General features: G+C 37.7%; 2 protein-coding genes across 3 annotated transcripts; one reads left to right on the plus strand and one right to left on the minus strand.

Moving 5' to 3' along the window:
- Positions 1-1,817: 1,817 nt before the first annotated feature.
- ssb (small RNA binding exonuclease protection factor La) lies at positions 1,818-10,459 on the plus strand. Of its 2 annotated transcripts, none has more exons than XM_005452942.4 (12): positions 1,818-1,973; positions 3,874-3,940; positions 4,028-4,131; positions 6,283-6,457; positions 6,705-6,812; positions 6,914-7,017; positions 7,401-7,472; positions 7,561-7,603; positions 7,702-7,842; positions 8,343-8,529; positions 8,680-8,790; positions 9,933-10,459. In XM_005452942.4, exons 2-12 carry the CDS (start codon positions 3,881-3,883, stop codon positions 10,013-10,015), a joined length of 1,188 nt encoding a protein of 395 aa, XP_005452999.1. In that variant the 5' UTR covers positions 1,818-1,973; positions 3,874-3,880; the 3' UTR covers positions 10,016-10,459. The 2 variants fall into 2 exon arrangements, with proteins under 2 accessions (XP_005452999.1, XP_005453000.1); XM_005452943.4 differs by having other exon boundaries at positions 9,936-10,459.
- mettl5 (methyltransferase 5, N6-adenosine) lies at positions 9,990-12,219 on the minus strand. Its single transcript, XM_003447324.3, has 7 exons — positions 11,953-12,219; positions 11,763-11,877; positions 11,486-11,670; positions 10,863-10,945; positions 10,648-10,699; positions 10,523-10,572; positions 9,990-10,156 (listed from the first exon to the last, which is right to left on the minus strand). Exons 1-7 carry the CDS (start codon positions 12,050-12,052, stop codon positions 10,115-10,117), a joined length of 627 nt encoding a protein of 208 aa, XP_003447372.1. The 5' UTR covers positions 12,053-12,219; the 3' UTR covers positions 9,990-10,114.
- Between the last annotated feature and the right edge of the window lie 4,309 nt (positions 12,220-16,528).

Raw genomic sequence — 16,528 nt, forward strand, 5'->3', positions numbered from 1 at the left:
AGGCTACAGTACAAACAGACTTACCAAAATTTGAACAATATAAGATTGAAAAATGCTGCTTAGTCTGATGAGTCTTGATTTCTGCTGCAACATTCGGATGAAAGGAATTTGGCAAAAACAACATGAAAGCATGGCTCCATCCTGCCTTGTAACAAAGGTTCAGGATTGTGGTCTTACAGTATGGGGAATATTTTTTTGGCACACTTTCAACTTCTTAGTAGCAGCTGAACATTGTTTAATCACCACAGCCTTCCTGAGTATTGTTGCTGACCATGTCCATCCCTTTATGACCACAGTGTACCCATCTTCTGATGGCTGCTTCCGGCAGGATAACACTCCATGTCACAAAGCTGAAATCATCTCAAACTGGTTTCCTGAAAATGACAGTGAGCTCACTGTATTCAAATGGGCCTCCACAGTCACCATATCTCAATCCAAAAGAGCACCTTTGGGATTATGGTGGAAGAGAATTCTCATCACGGGTGTTCAGCTGACAAATCTGCAGCAGCTGTGTGGTGCTATCATTCCAGCATGGACCAAAATCTCCGTGGAATGTCGACAGCACCTTAGTGAATCTGTGACACAAACTAACATGGGGTACAACACTGTACCTAACCTGTGCCTAATAAAGTGGCTGGCAAGTGTATATAACAGATACATAAATATTATACATAAAAATGAAAATAAATAAATAATAAACACACAACACAAAGACTTTGCAGCTGACCAAACACACACATCCGCACATGTGCAATAACACTAATTGTAATTATTTTTCTGACAACATAGTATTTTATTCTATTGTATATAGTATTTTATTCTTTTTTTTTTATCTCATCCTATTCCATTGTTTTTCTTAATTTTTGTTGCTGTAACTTTGCACTGTCTCCTTTCTGCTGTGACACAACAAATTTCCCACGTGAGGGACTAATAAAGGTTTATCTTATCTTAAATTCAAATAATTGAAAAAAGACGAGCTACATTACATTTTTTAAAGTTGATGTCAAAAGAGAAAAATACTGATAATAATAACAGTCTTTTCCCAAACTTAGGTGGGTGATATTTACGTCACACATACAACAATAAAAATACAATGTGGATGTCTCTCAAAACAAAGTCAGGAACGAGGCAAAATTATTTTAAGCTAATGAAATGTCAGCCTTGATAAAAGTCTGACCTTCCTTGCAACAAACGGTGCAACTGAAGTCCTACTATAATTGTTTTTAAAAGGTACACACATCAATAAAAAAACAAACTAATAAATACGAAAAACAAAAACTTTAAAATGACACATAAAAACTAAACGCCATGATTAGAATCACAGCGGCATCTTGTGGTTGTGATATATCATCGCAGTTTCTAATATAGGCATCAAATTTACACACTGTTCGCGTAAATACGTGACTTAGCAAAAACAAAAAACAAAAGAATAAACAGAAATTACATTTTTAAGCGCAAATATGAAGGCATAAGAAAGTTTAACAGGTATGCGAACATGTACAAGAATACTGAAGGTTTTGGATAAATTTGTAGTCTTACGTTATTTTTATTTCAGGCTTGGGAATCTTAGTGTGTTTGAAAAACAAAATGCACATCGATCAGTTTGCTTAAACTTTTAAGTAAGAAGGTAACGTCTTATGATTTTAAAGTGCACTCTGGCTAAGATTTATCAATTTAATAATTAATGAATTTAAACATTGTCCACGGATAGATTAAGTTTCTTTATTTTTATTTTTATTATCTGATTACCCAAATATGTACTAGTGAAAATTATTCCAAAACATTAGCACGTATACATAATGAAAAAGACCAGATTTCTTGTTGTTCAGCTGCAGCGATCAGAGGAGCTTGCGCGAACATGAGTCCTTTTTGGTCCTCGGTGGGCTCCGTAGCACGCAGTTCCAACGTGCGAGCGGCGAAGTGAGGACTGTTGGTTTCAGCGGCTTAAACTGCTTCTAGCTGCGACTCATTATGTAAGTGCAACTTTTTACGATTGTGAAAACAATGTTTAAGGCTTTCTATGTTACCCAGGGAGTGTTTTATAACGTTACTAAAGAACAGAGTGGATTTTCTTCAAGCAGGTTTGAACAGCGTGCTGCAGCTAGAATAATGTTAGCAGAGTAGCGGTGACTACTTTAATTTACATATAAAAAAGTAATTCACGCACTAACAAATCACGTAATTGATTAAAACATGTACTGATAGCGTGGATAGACAAATAAGAAGCTGCTTTTGTTGTGTTGACACCAAGCGTGGCCCGTGTACTGAAAGAGCTAAGCTAACAGGTTAGCCGTGGAGCTAGATGAGCCTGTAGTTAATTATGACGAAAGAAACACGTTGGTTGAGTCCTGTGATGTACTACAACTCACAATTTTAGGTTTGGGTTCCCTTTTGTAAGATTTAAATCTGGGCATCTATCTGAAGGCGCGTATCTAAATATAAATATGCAGCAACTAAATGTTGTTTAAAAGTGCATGTAACTGTTTAACTGCATTACGTTATTAATTTGGTTAATATAATTAAGTCTTAAAGATGGTTCCTATATGGCCTTGCAGATAATTTACAAAAACTCAGACAACAGCAAGGCCTCATAGCAGTGTTTAATATGACAACGTGGCCAATAGCTGATCATAATTTTTCCCTAGTTCGTTTTTTTTGTATGTTGTCTTTCAGTTTTGGATTTTATTTATTTACTTGTTTGTTTGTTTTGGGTTTTTTTGTTGTTTGTTTTTAGCGATTTCTTTATACTCTTCCTCGTACTATATTTCAACTTTCAGCCAGCACAACATTAATGAATGTCGGCTAGGGAGGTTCGTAAATATCATTTGGTTTGCGGATAAGCTGATGTCGAGCAGCATCCCTAGAAAATGGCCACATAGCTGCGCTGTCCTCACTACAGCAAAGGGGAATGGAACTTTCTGTGTTTACAAACATAAAATATCAATTCTAGGGGTGAAAAAGCCCCTTTTCCCATTAACATAGTTCAGGTTGCCTAAACCTGGCAGTTTTCTGTTTTTAGTCATTTTATACCTCCTGTTTAAAACAGTTGGCTCTTTGAGTACTAAAGTCTAATATTTGTTAGAACAACCTGTTGTATAAATGTAATCTTTGCCATGTTTTAGATTGTTTAGATTTTTGACTTCACAGGTTGTCATACAAGTATTTGTCATGATTTTTGACCTTCAGATATTTTACTTGATTCTCAACAGAGTTCATTTCTAACAAATTAAGAGGTACATCAAAAAGCAAATGAAATGAAAAATAATGAAAATATTTAAGTGTCAAGGCTTTGTTTCATTAGTTTAGCTTCTTATTAAAAGTGTAATTCCTGCAAATTATAAACAAAATTACTTTTTTGGGATTTGTTATAGAATAATCATTTTTTAATCCAAATTTTATTCCTTTTAATCTTTAATTATTAATTTATTAGTAAAACCAAAATCTTAATTGATTTGGCCAATAAGAGTGCATCGTAAATTGTAAGTTTATCCTATAGGATTTTATGTGTGCGTGTGTGTATGTTCAGTCTGTTTTAAAACTTATAACAATCAAGAATTTAGATAAGTGAATTGAAATTTGATTAAATATAGATAAATATTGTGAATGACCTCACCTGCAGTACCTTCACAGCCCAACAGAGGGCTGCGATCCACATGTTGGGAATCTGCCATTAATATAAAATTTACAGTTAATACAAAAAAGCTCCCCTCTGGCACACTAAAGATAGAAAACATTTCGACTTTTTTGTTTCATATATAACATGGATAAAATCTCTTCTTATAAGATTTCTTTATTTAAATATTTGTTGTAAACATCAGAGAAATCTCTAACTCAGGAGGACACCTTTCTTTTTGTTTTGTTTTTTCTATGCAGAACCAAAATGGCAGAAAGTAAAGAAGAGATGTCCCCACTGGAGGCGAAAGTGGCGCGACAGATCGAGGTATTTCAAATTTAAAGTTTAAACTCATAATTTGGTATTTACCAGGTAAAACTGGTCCTGATTTGGCTGTAAATTATTCCTACCCAGTACTACTTCGGCGATCACAATCTTCCAAGAGACCGGTTTCTCAAAGAGCAGCTGCAGGTTGATGATGGCTGGGTGACTTTGGAGACGATGCTTAAATTCAACAGGTTTGTTTATTTCTCTTTAATGCATTCCGTGTCAAATTATAACTGTATTTATTTTATTTTAATCTCTATTTTTGGCTTTCATTTATTTACCTATGCTTTTTGTTTGGGGGGGGGGAGGACTCTACTCTGAAGTATTTAAGTGGGGTTTCAAAGTCCAGGCGCTATCTTCAGTTTGTTCAACTTTAGATTACTATTCAGTACTACTGATCTATTTACTGATTGATGAGAAGTCTCTTTAACTTAAGATTTTTAGCTGATTGCATTGTGTATTTATAAATGTGATCATCTGGGGTCTCTAACTAAACTTAGGACTGAATTTTAGATGCACTTTTTAAGGTGTTGTTTGACGTTACGAGACGCTGCAATAAAATCTACTCTGTAAATTTGTTAATTAAATTTCTTTCACTGTGAAATTGTATATACCTGTGGGGTAAATTTGTTGGTTGCTTATATTAGACACTTTTTATTACAGATTAACTAAATACTATGCTTATCACAACTCGGCATTAAACACTGTGCTTACCTTCTGTGCAGTGCAGTTCTAACACTGCTTTATCTGCTGAAATATGAGCATGGAAAACTGACCGTAAAGCCCACTAAAACACAGAATTTAGCCACAGAAAATTAATAAATGAAAGCTGACACATGATGTAAAATGATCTGACAATTTCTGCTAAAGTGTCCTATCGAGTTCAACGTTTTGTCATCCTCTAGAGCAGCGGTCCCCAACCTTTTTTGCGCCACAGACCGGTTTATGCCCGACAATGTTTTCACAGACCGGCAATAAGGTGTCGCAACAAAATAAAACTAGTGCCGGTACCGAAAAAAAGAAGATTTATTCATAACCCACGTGAAAAGACCCAGGAAAACCGATAAAAACGATAACAAAATAACGCTGAAAACTGATAAAAACTATACATTTCACACCTGAGCCTCAACTCTCGCGCCCCGGTACCAAACGACTCACGTACCGGTACCGGTCCGAGGCCCAGGGACCGCTGCTCTAGAGGTTGTAGTTTTGGATATTATGGTAAATGGCCTGCATTTGTATAGCGCTTTACTCAGTCCCTAAGGACCCCAAAGCGCTTTACACTACATTCAGTCATTCACACACACATTCACACACTGGCAAGCTACATTGTAGCCGCCGGGCCCTCTGACCACCACCAGTAGGCAAACATGGGGTTAGTATCTTGCCCAAGGATATTTGGCATGCAGCCAGGAGGCAGCCTGGGATCGAACCACCGACCTTCTGATTAGTGGCTGACCTGCTCTGCCACCTGAGCTACAGAGCACATGTTGGTGTATATGTGTGTGAGGATCTTTAAATGCAGCATGCGAGTGCAGCTAATAGGAGGAGACAGTGCCTGTGGCTGTAGTGAATGTTAGTTTCAATGTGCATTCACATTGCTGTTACTGCATTGTTGAAGTGGCGTTATTCTCTTCACCACACCTGTAATGACTAAAGGAGGTGTGATTGAGGGCTGACGGTAATTGGCAATTAACTAGCTTAAAACCAGTATATTATTTATTATATTTATTGTTGTGAAAAACAGCCTTGTATGGACTGCAGTTCTATTCCACTTAGTATAAAAATACTAGCACAACATGACATACTGAAGCTGCAGTAACAACCTTCAGTCCACAAGGACAAGGGTAGGCTTTTGAGTATAGCTGCTTGGGGTGGGGGGGCTGAGCAAGAAGAGGAGGATAGTGATGACTAATCGGTGTGTTTGGACCCTTTCTGTGATTCATGATGGGCAGGATGAGATGAGAGCATGCTCTCATGCTGTGCCTCAAGTTCACTTGTTAGCAGCCAGGTCACAAGTGGCCACAGCAAGGGCAAATTAACACAGCAGGAGGAATCCATTCCTGTAATCCCTTTATTGAAGTGTATATTTAGAATGTAATGTTGTGTGTGAGTCAGCAAATTACATTCTAATTGAGCTTTATTACTTGAAATGAGAGTGCCCACCCCACTCACATACATAACATGAGCAGACTGAGAGAATTCAAAGAGGGAAGATTAGATGAGCTGCAGGGTCTTCTCCCTTATACTGCAGATGAATGCATGCATCATTAGCGTTAAAACACAGCCTTACAGCCGTCTGTAGCCAGGTGTTTGTTGAAAGATTTGCATTCTTTTCATAGGTTGAAGTCTTTAACCACAGACAGCAGCGTCCTCATTGCAGCTCTGGAGAAGTCAAAGACTGGTCTCTTGGAAATCAGTGAAGACAAGACAAAGATCAGGAGGTCTCCCAGCAAGCCCTTACCCGAACAGAACGATGAATACAAGGATGCACTTAAACACAAATCTGTATACATGGCAAGTTTTTTTAGTTTTTTTTTTTAAACTGTATGCAAATGCATTGAATACGTAAATATTTGTTTGTGCTCACATTGGCATTCAGACAAGTTTAATTTTTTTTCAAACTAATGCAGCGTAATGCAACAGTGCAATACATCTTTAGCCTACCCACACTCTTATAAATTGTGTAGACAAAATAATAATTATTCTCCACCTTGATTGTATTCTTACTGTTTTCCCTACATTTCGTTTTTTCCTCATCTAGAAAGGTTTCCCTCTTGAAACATCCCTGGATGAGATTCAGGATTGGCTGAATGGGAAAGGCTCGGTAGAAAACATTCAGATGAGGAGAAACCTCCAAAGGCAGTTCAAGGTACATGAAACACAACTTGAGATGTATATAATTTTTATTTTTATGTTTTTCAATTTTGGGAGACCTTCTCTTATATAATTTTTATATTTCTGTCTTTGCAGGGATCTGTGTTTATCTGTTTTGACACTGAAGAGTCAGCCAAGCAGTTCCTAGAGCGCACAGATATAAAATCATTCAAAGACAACGAGATGCTTGTGTTATCAAGGTAGGCTGTGATGCTTTTTAGGCACTAGCTAGCGGCTATCAATTGTGTCAGTGATTTAATGAAGAATTCACTGATTTAAGAGGTGTGGCAGATGTGTCATATATGTACTTTAATGCCCTTAAATCCGATGAAGTAGCTTGCATAACTTTTTATAATTTTTTAAAAAAACCTTTTAAATTGAACAAGGAAACTAAACTGTTTTGTTTGTTGGGCCAAGACAGACTTACAGGCCCATCGTACTTGACCTTGTGAACAGTGTAACAGCACTGCTGGTGATGTTTCAGCTTGCTGTGCACTTTTCGTTCGATCATGTCGGTTTTGCAAACCTTTGAATTTCTCTGTGTGAAACAACGTAATTGATCAGCTGTTTTTTTTTCTTTCAGGGAAGCCTACCATGCCAAGAAGGCAGAAGAGAAAAAACAGTTTAAAGCAGAGACAAAAGCAAAAGTTAAACAGTGAGTACATATTCTGTATCTTTAATCATAAAACTGGATTATACATTTTGTGAAAAATAACCTTCCTACTTCTGTCCTTTTTATTCAGGGAAAAGGAACAACAGCAGAAACATGCAGAAAAAAAAGAAATGGTAAGCTCTCCAAGTGTTTGTGAGCTTAGTCTGCTAATGAACGCACAACTTAAAGAATAAATAGGCTTTGTAATGATGTTTTCTCATTTTACTTGCAGGATCTGCTTTTGGATGAGCAGTCAGGACGTTTACTGAAGTTTTCAGGAGAGCTTGAAGGTGTTTCAAGAGAAGACTTCCATGAATTGTTCTCTGGGCATGGAAACATAAAGTGGGTTGACTTCACAAGAGGGGCCAAAGAGGTATATTTTCCATCTGTTTCTTCATACATGTGGTATAACCTTATCTACTTACATCATTTACTTGTGTAATTCAATTCAACATGTTTTAATTGTAACCATTTGTTTTATGTGTGTTTGTGTTTTATATTTGTGCGGGTTGGGGACATCTGGTGAAATCGTGTCCTTGCAAGAGAGACTAGATGTCTGGGGTTGTTTAGACTAATGGGGTGATGAATGATAATATCCACATCTGTGGTAATTACAGGAAATTTCCATGGATAGAAAGCAGTTTTCATTGACAGTACAGAGATTTTGTCTCTTGCAGAAAGGGGGTGATGTCTTCCTCAGGTTTCTAATGTTTGTAGAAACCAGGTCTGTAAACCTGACTGAAGTCAGGTTTACAGACCTTTTTTTCCACAACACAACGTGGTGGCATGACTCAGGATTGAAAATGAGTAGAGCTGTTTCATTTCAAAGAAATATTTTTTGTTTAAATATTTTATTTTTCTCCTCCTGATAAGGGCACCCTTCTGTTTGACGGGAAAGCACAGGAAGCGTTCGATAAAGCCAAAACAGCACACGGAGAGGAACTGAAAATCAACGACAACACTGTCACATGGCAGCTGCTTGAAGGAGATGAGGAGAAGGACGTAATGAAGAAGATAATAGAGGCTCAACAAGGATCATTCAGCAGGCCCAGAGGCAGAGGTGAGATGCATTTTCATGTTGTTTAACATTGTTGACTGCATTGGGATGTAATCAGTTAATGTCAATGAAGATACAGTTCCACAGTGTCATCTATCTTTTATAGATGAACGTGTATATGATTTAGTAAGATAGTCTTGTCTGTCGTAAAAGGTGGAAGAGGAAGAAGAGGCCGATGGGGAAGAGGTGGCAGAGATCAAGGCAGAACTCAGTACCAAGGAAAAAAGATGAAGTTTGAAAGCGATGATGAGCAGGAGAAGAAGGGTAAGTTCAAAATCATTTAGAGCATTCAGTTCATTCAACTCAAAAAGTTCATATCCCATTCATTTTCAGTTCCTAATGGAGTCCCCCAGTGATCTATCCTGGGCCCTCTTTTATTTGTCATCTGTTTCCTGTTCGTCATATTTTCCATACATTTTTTTTTTGTTTTTTTTAAATAATTTTTCTAACAGTTAAAGTCATAAATGTACGCAGATGAAGGCACAACATTGCTCCCACCCTTTCCCTCCCCTTGATAGAAGATCTCACGTGAAAAACAGAAAACAAAGTAGTGATATATACTCACGGTATACACTAAACTATAGACATGTAAGACAATGGGTCACTAGGCTATATAGAGTCAACATAAAATAATCATGAATCCATTTCGCAGGCTGACATATTCTCAACATAAATAATGAATGGTTGCCAGGAAGTATAGAATTTTCCAGCACACCCTCTGATGGTGAACTTAATCTTCTCTAGATGAATGTGGCTCACCACGTCTCTGATCCACTGGCCAAATGTTGGGGGCCAAGGATCCTTATTTTCTATAAACTTAATATCAGTTTCCGTTGTTATGTTGATGACATTCAACTCTACTCTAACTCTACTGGTCTACTAAACCTACTACTGCCATCCCACCCACTGCCCTCTGTGTTTACCTCCAGAAAATCAAATCCTTGCAATTTTCTCAAATTGAATTGATGAAATAGAGGTTCTCCTCATTGGCACCAAATCCACTCTGTCTAAATGTAACAGTTTCTCCCTTCCTTCTGGTCCAGACTCTAGGTGTCATGCTTAATAATAGGTGTTCTTTTCAAGCACACTCGCCTCCATCCATCTCTTTCACCTGACTGTACTGCCATCCTTGGTCACACCTCGGTTAGGACCCACCTACTGTAGCTCTTTTTGGTCTTTCTCTCAACTTGTTCATAAACTTCAAATGTTCCAGACTTCTGCTGCTTGCATCATCACCAGAACTCCTTAGTCACATCACACCTGCCCTTCAAAAGCTCCATCGCCTTCTGCTAAAATATTGTATTCAATATTCTGCTTCAAAATGTAGTCTTGGGAACATATTGTAGTCTGTGTTAAGATTATTTATCTAATTTGTATTTTCTTTTGTTTGTTTGTTTTCCCTCTAGCAGCTGTACCTATAAAGAGAGAACTGGAAGATCCCAGTTATGGTCCTGCAGCAAAAGTTATCAAAACTGAAAATGGATCTTAGTTATGACTTAAACTCAAATTTTCTTTAATGAAAATGTTTTATTACAAACAGTGAAAATGGAAAATACAGAGACAACTTGAGTCCATTCCAGTGAAAGCTTCAAGCTTTGGAAAATCGTAGGAAGTCCACCTGGATGTCAACCTGGAGAAATATGTTCAAAGCATCATTTTGCAGCCTTTTGTCCCCAAATACTGTGCCTCTTATATTATTTGTGTACCTAAGTTTCTCTTTTGAGGATGTTTTGGTTTTGTTGCATTCACCTTAAACTTGCTTTCTCACTATAATTTAATTTCACCAGGAGATTTTAGTTTATTTTGCAAGACCTGTGTGACATCTAGAATGTGTGTGGCGTTAGTTTTCCTACATTAACTGATTGAAAATATCTTCTTTGCTAATTTTTTAAGTTTGCATATGTGGACTGCAAATAAATCAATAACCAAAAAATGGGGGAAATCTGTCCTGCGTCACATTTAGCTGGAGAACATGTACTGTCTGATGTAATCTTACTGATTTCTTTTTGTGGAACTTGTAAGATGCTGGCAGGTCATATCGCAGTTCTGTAATAAAAGTATTTAGTGAGTATTTGAATATTTCAATAATAGAAGGAAAAAAAGATTAGCGCTTTTTCTTACCTGCTATGACTTCCATCTTTACTCCCCAGTCATTTGCCTTCTTTTGTATGTGCTGCAAATAAATACAGATCAGGCATCACAACATTCATACTATAGATAGAGATGTGAGTTTTGGCTTCATATTTAATGGTCAAATTGATAAATTAACTGCTAAGTAAGATGTAAAAGATCAGCTTTCAGAGACCTGAAAGACTGTCAGTGGCTGGTGAACTTACTTCTCGTGTTGACGTTTTATGAAGTGAGTAAACGGCTGTCTTTGCCATGGTTAAAGCAGCTCGGAGGAACTTCATGTCCATACCTTAAACAAAACAGAACAATAAATAACGGGCTGTATGAAGGGTTAAAGGGATGCTCCTGTGACTACAAATGCACAGCCTGCCCAAACAGATGTGACCAATTAGGCAGCTGGTGAGTGGACGCTCAGGTGGACAAAACTCGTCACTGCCTGTCTGTGGCCCAAAATGATTTAAAAGAAATAAAGAAGCACGTTTTGGGGCTAGTTGGTTCATTCTAAACTTCATGGACTGATCAGCTACTTGTGGACACACACACAGCAGTGAGTTTTTAAACAGTCGGCGCTCCACAGCTGGACACAAGTGAAGAGAGTAGTGTGCACATATAATTGTAACAGTAAAGAATTGTGTGCAAACGACAAGTTGCCACTAATCCTTACTACCATAACATAAACACGGAATAAACTTAAATGTATTATTTCTTTGAGTTATTTTGCATTTTGTTAGGCTGGGGAGGGGGTCTTAAGTCTCTAGTGCTTCAGTTATAAGAGGATTTTCAAAATTAGTAAAGAAAGAAACTGTTCAAATTTAAGGCATGCGCTCACCTTGGTTGTGTTTTGTCCCAAATGGTGGATTCATTATGACAGTGTCAAACTTTTCAGCGTACGCCTCTGGCTCCAGACGACACATGTCACACTGGATCAAATCCACGTTAGAAATCTCAAACTCCTCTGCGTTTCTTCTGAATATGTCCAGAGCGTCATCGTCAATATCGAAGCCGACGCACAAACTGCAGAAAGAAAAAAAAATTATAGACACAGAGCAGAGAATAAAGACTACAGTAAGCCACGGCTATGTTAAACTTGTAAATAATGCTCTCACCCTGCGTCAAGCATCGCAGCTCCGATGCTGAGGACTCCACAGCCACATCCCAGGTCTGCCACGAGTTTACCCTCAATGTCATCAAATGTACTCTGGATTGTGTAGAGCATACATGCTGCGGGGGAAAAAATAATGAATACAAAATATGTGCTGTTACACGCTCAGCTGATCGTCACTGTTACCGTCATACCTGCAATATGAGCACTGGTTGGATACTGCTCAAGAAGGATTTTTGGCTCTTCAAATGTGTCCACCTGCTGCAGACAGCTTTCTAATTCCTTCAGCTTCATCGCTTAAAATGTCCTAACTTTGCGTGCAACAGTGGGTTATTTTAAATTTCCTTCTTTAGTTTAAATCACCTTGAAAGGATAATTTGAGCCATGATTTCTACTGAAGAGAAGTTCCACGGGATAAGCAGCTGTGTACGTCAACCAAAACAATCCGACGACAAACCGTGGTAGCGCACATGTTCCTACCCGCGAATAGTGTTTATGAAACTAATAATAATATTAGTGATTAAATTAATGATGACAATATTGTTAAACCGTTTTACAAAAAAATTTAATTTTAGTTTAATTACCATACTTTTATAATAATCTGTCATTTCCCTTTGTTATCAAAAAATTATAATGTTTTTAAAAAATCAATACATATTTTTTTGCTACATAGACACGCAGATTACTCTGTACGGACAGTTATTCTATGTGCGTTTTGTTATCTGCACATGTAGTATTGTTATTAAGTATTTTGAGGACATTATTATTATTATTATTATCATCATCATTATTATTATCTTCTTTTGGCTGCTCCATTTAGAGCAGATTACACACCAGAAAATCTGCCTCTGTCTCATTCTACCTCCAGTATCCTGTTCTGTCACCCCAGCTATCTGCATGTTCTCCTTCACTACATGAATCCACTCTTTGAATCCTCTCTGTGGTCTTCCTCTTTTATCCATTATCCCTTCTCTGCACATGTCCAAACCATCTCACTTCAAAAATGCTCGATGTGAACTGTCCCTGTAATGTACTCTTTTCTAAACTTGTCGGTCCGGTCACTGCAGTGAAAACCTCAGCTCTGACAGCTCTAGCTCGCTCTCCTTCATTTCTCTTGTGCACTGTCCATTGTTTTGGATGGTTGACCCCAAGTATTTAAACCCTTCTGTCTTCAGTACCTCCTGTCCTTGGAGCTTCATTGTTACACCTATGTCCCTCTCATTCACACATGTGTCCTGTCTTGCTTCTACTGACTTTTATTTATCTTCTCTTTAGAGCATGCCTCCACCTCTCCACCCTCTCTTCCACCTGCTCAATACTCTCACTATAGATCACGGTGTCATCTGCAAACATCATGGTCTATGAAGAGTCCCGACCACTGGACACAAGCAGGGGCAGTTCTCACCATATCACTGTCCTCATACATGTCCTGCACCACCCTTGCAAAGTTTTCTACCACTCCTGACTTTTTTCATGCCGTATCAAAATTGAACATATATTAACACAACTATATTATATTATATTATATTATATTACATTATATTATATTATATTATATGTACTTTACGTCTTATTGCTTAAAGCTAATTTATGTGTATGTTTTACACACACACTTAGATTTTTGTTAGTTCTTGCGATTTTTTTCTGTTTTTCCCCTCTCCTATTAGATGTGTCTACAAATAAATAAAAAGAATACTGATAAAGATTCAAAAACTCAACCCCCACAAAAAAATAAACAAAAAGAAAAGAAATCCCTAACAACCCAATATAACAGCTTCAAATGGTTAAATAAATAACGGACTCTATAACACCAAATTCCAATACTAGGTTTAAGTAGGTCAAATACTAACTGTGTAGATTTATTTCCAGTACATGAAGTACAACGAGCGGAATATGGGCAGAAATCTGTGCCATCAGAAACTGAATTTGAATAAGTTAAATTTGAATTTGAATTACTCGGATTGAATCTGAATTGTAACTTGAATGAAAGCTTTTGAAAACTGAATTTGAATTAGTTTAATTTGAAATTGAATTTATGGTTTGAAAATGAATTGATTTGCTTTGAAACTGCATTTTATCCTTTAAAAATTCAGCTCTCGAATAATTTCAGATTCACTTCTCACCATTCAGTTTCAGGCTATGTCCACACGTACACGGGTATTTTTGAAAACGGAGATTTTCCGTTTTCGTTTTAAAAAATAATCCCGTCCACACGTAAAGGCAGAAATGAAGGAAAACGCTGCTAGGAACATGCCAAAGCAGCAGGTGGCGCTATATTCCTAACCGTGTAGAAATGTTGGCCAATCAGAAGTCTAGAAGCCTCGGTGGGAAATAGTAAACAAAGATGGGTCATAGAAGCAGAACCGAGTGGTATGTGTGGAGGGACAGTAACTGTGTGTGTATATGTAAGCATTTAAACACTGCAGAGAGTACAATTAACAGTAACAGTATTGTAGAAATTCATTTCACCGAAACAACAACGTGGCGCACACTGTGACGTCAAAAAAGGCGCACACCTTTGACGCTGCGTTTTCTCCGTTTTTCTCGTCCACACGTAAATGCAAAAACGGAGTTTTAGAAAATATCCACCCTAGCCGGAGTTTTTAGAAATCTCCGTTTTCAGTGACCAAAAACGGCGTTTACGTGTGGACGAAAGGTGCAAACGCATAGAAAAATCTGCGTTTTCAAAAATACCCGGGTACGTGTGGACATAGCCTCAGTTGTACAATTCAATTTCAGTTCCAAAATTCAGTTTTTTGGGACTTACATCCGGTTCCGGTTCAAGCGCAGATTAATAGAACTACAGACTGATAGCGTTACTGACGGAATCTACAGCGTCTTGAGCTGAATTAAGACTTCAGAAGTCATTCGTCATGTCGAATGACCAGCGGATAAACTCTCAGGTTGGTAATAAATGTATTACATGTATAAGAACAAGCGTCATGTTAACAAATGATAGCCGTACAGTAACCTTTATGCTTATTGTAGCTGTTAGCTAAAAACGCTAATTTAGCGTAGTTTGCCCTGATTTCAGCTTTGACAAACAAATATGATCGACTGTTTCTAGTAGAATTCCAAAGTTGTCATCTTGTACCCTGTCAGAGCCCTGTATGCTTGCAGAGACCCCTACAGTAGGGAAACATGCAAAACGCTGTCCAAACCTTTGTATTTGAGCTTTATTTATGTCTTACACAGCATCCCAACTCTTTAGCGAACTTAATAACTTTAGCTAAAGTGAATAGTTAGTCTTATTCATTAGTGCAGCTTTACTGGATCACCTCTGTTTGAAGTAATATAATATGATATACAACTATCACTGTGTTTAACTATCATAATAATTCTTAGGGTACTGAGTGCATGCTTAATTAGATTTTTTTTTTTAAACATACTGCTCCATTGCTATGTTTGACAGGCTGAAGTTGTCGGGTCACCTCCTAAATCGACCATCTTTTACAGGTGTTTTGTGCCAGAAATGGAGTGTCCACTGAAGACTGAAGATACTGAATCTCTACGCCGTGCCATTGATCCCTCCTGTGCCTTCATCTAGACAAGAGACATTAACTTAACCACTCTCACATGCTCTGTACCTACATCACCTTCCCTGACAGTCGTAGCTTGGCTCATCTGAGGGTGAAATTATAATAATGTGTTATTTTGCAAAGTGCTCTCTAGGGTTCCTAAATAAAATATGGCATTGAGGTCATTTCTTTTGAATTAATCCCTTCTTCTGAAATATAAGAACCTCTCCTGGTTTAAATGGCACTTTCTGTTCCTTACTTCCTGTTCCACTCCCAACCCCAAATAGATGCTGACAAGCTGACACAGTAACATGGAAGAGGGAAAGAAGCTGGAAAGGACTACTACAAATAAACCCAATGCCTAACAATGAAAAATGTCAAATAAGAAAAATAATAATAAAGATAAAAGATGAAGTAACAAGTTTTTAGTTTTTTTGTTTATTCCAAATGATCATCCAGATGTCTGTGACATGTGATGACAAACACCATAATGGAAGGCCTTTGTCATCACATGCTTAAACTCATATATTTTTGCATATGCTGAACAGGCAGTCAGACATGCTGTAACTGTGGGGTAGAAAACTGCATGAACACCATACGGCAGGGGTCTCAAACTCCAGTCCTCGAGGGCATGGAAAAGTTGCATGACACCGGCCTTCGAGGAATGGAGTTTGAGACCCCTGTCATATTCCATATGACAGGTTTTGGTTGAACTTCATGAAGACTCTGAAGTTTCTCTTCTCTTCTGGCAGGACAGGAATGTCGCCTTGTCCTGTGAGCCACCGTAAGGATGTACTTAGAGTAGAACTGGAGTGTCACCGGCCTCAGGCTCTTCACCTTTTCAAAGACAAAGCAGTCATTTAGATTAGATATTGTTTACCTGTAAATGCACAAAGAGAATTTAGAAATGTAATTATTGTCAAGAGTGAACAAGCACTGATAGTGTAATCTACAGCTGTGGCCAAACGTTTAGAGAATGAGAAGTGTTGTTTATTTACAAAGTTTGCTGTTTCAGTGATAGTTGTATATCATATTATATTACTTCAAAGAGGTGATCCAGTAACGCTCCACTAATGAATTAGACTAACTATTCACTTTAGCTAAAGTTATTAAGTTCGCTAAAGAGTTGGGATGCTGTGTAAGACATAAATAAAGCTAAAATACAAAGGTTTGGACAGCGTTTTGCATGTTTCCTTACTCTAGGGGTGTCTGCAAGCATACAGGGCTCTGACAGGTACAAGATGACAACTTT

The sequence above is a fragment of the Oreochromis niloticus genome, linkage group LG16, assembly GCF_001858045.2.
Source record: "Oreochromis niloticus isolate F11D_XX linkage group LG16, O_niloticus_UMD_NMBU, whole genome shotgun sequence".
NCBI classification, from domain to species: Eukaryota; Metazoa; Chordata; class Actinopteri; order Cichliformes; family Cichlidae; genus Oreochromis; species Oreochromis niloticus.

Bases quoted from the DNA above. Each gene is read 5' to 3' on its own strand.
- ssb (XM_005452942.4), top strand. From the start codon at position 3,881: ATGGCAGAAAGTAAAGAAGAGATGTCCCCACTGGAGGCGAAAGTGGCG. The intron at 4,132-6,282 runs GTTTGTTTATTT...TTCTTTTCATAG, and splicing joins ACGATGCTTAAATTCAACAG to GTTGAAGTCTTTAACCACAG. The intron at 8,530-8,679 runs GTGAGATGCATT...CTGTCGTAAAAG, and splicing joins CAGCAGGCCCAGAGGCAGAG to GTGGAAGAGGAAGAAGAGGC.
- mettl5 (XM_003447324.3), bottom strand. From the start codon at position 12,052: ATGAAGCTGAAGGAATTAGAAAGCTGTCTGCAGCAGGTGGACACATTT. The intron at 10,946-11,485 runs GTGAGCGCATGC...GTTTTGTTTAAG, and splicing joins TGGGACAAAACACAACCAAG to GTATGGACATGAAGTTCCTC. The intron at 10,700-10,862 runs GTAAGTTCACCA...ATTTATTTGCAG, and splicing joins ATAAAACGTCAACACGAGAA to CACATACAAAAGAAGGCAAA.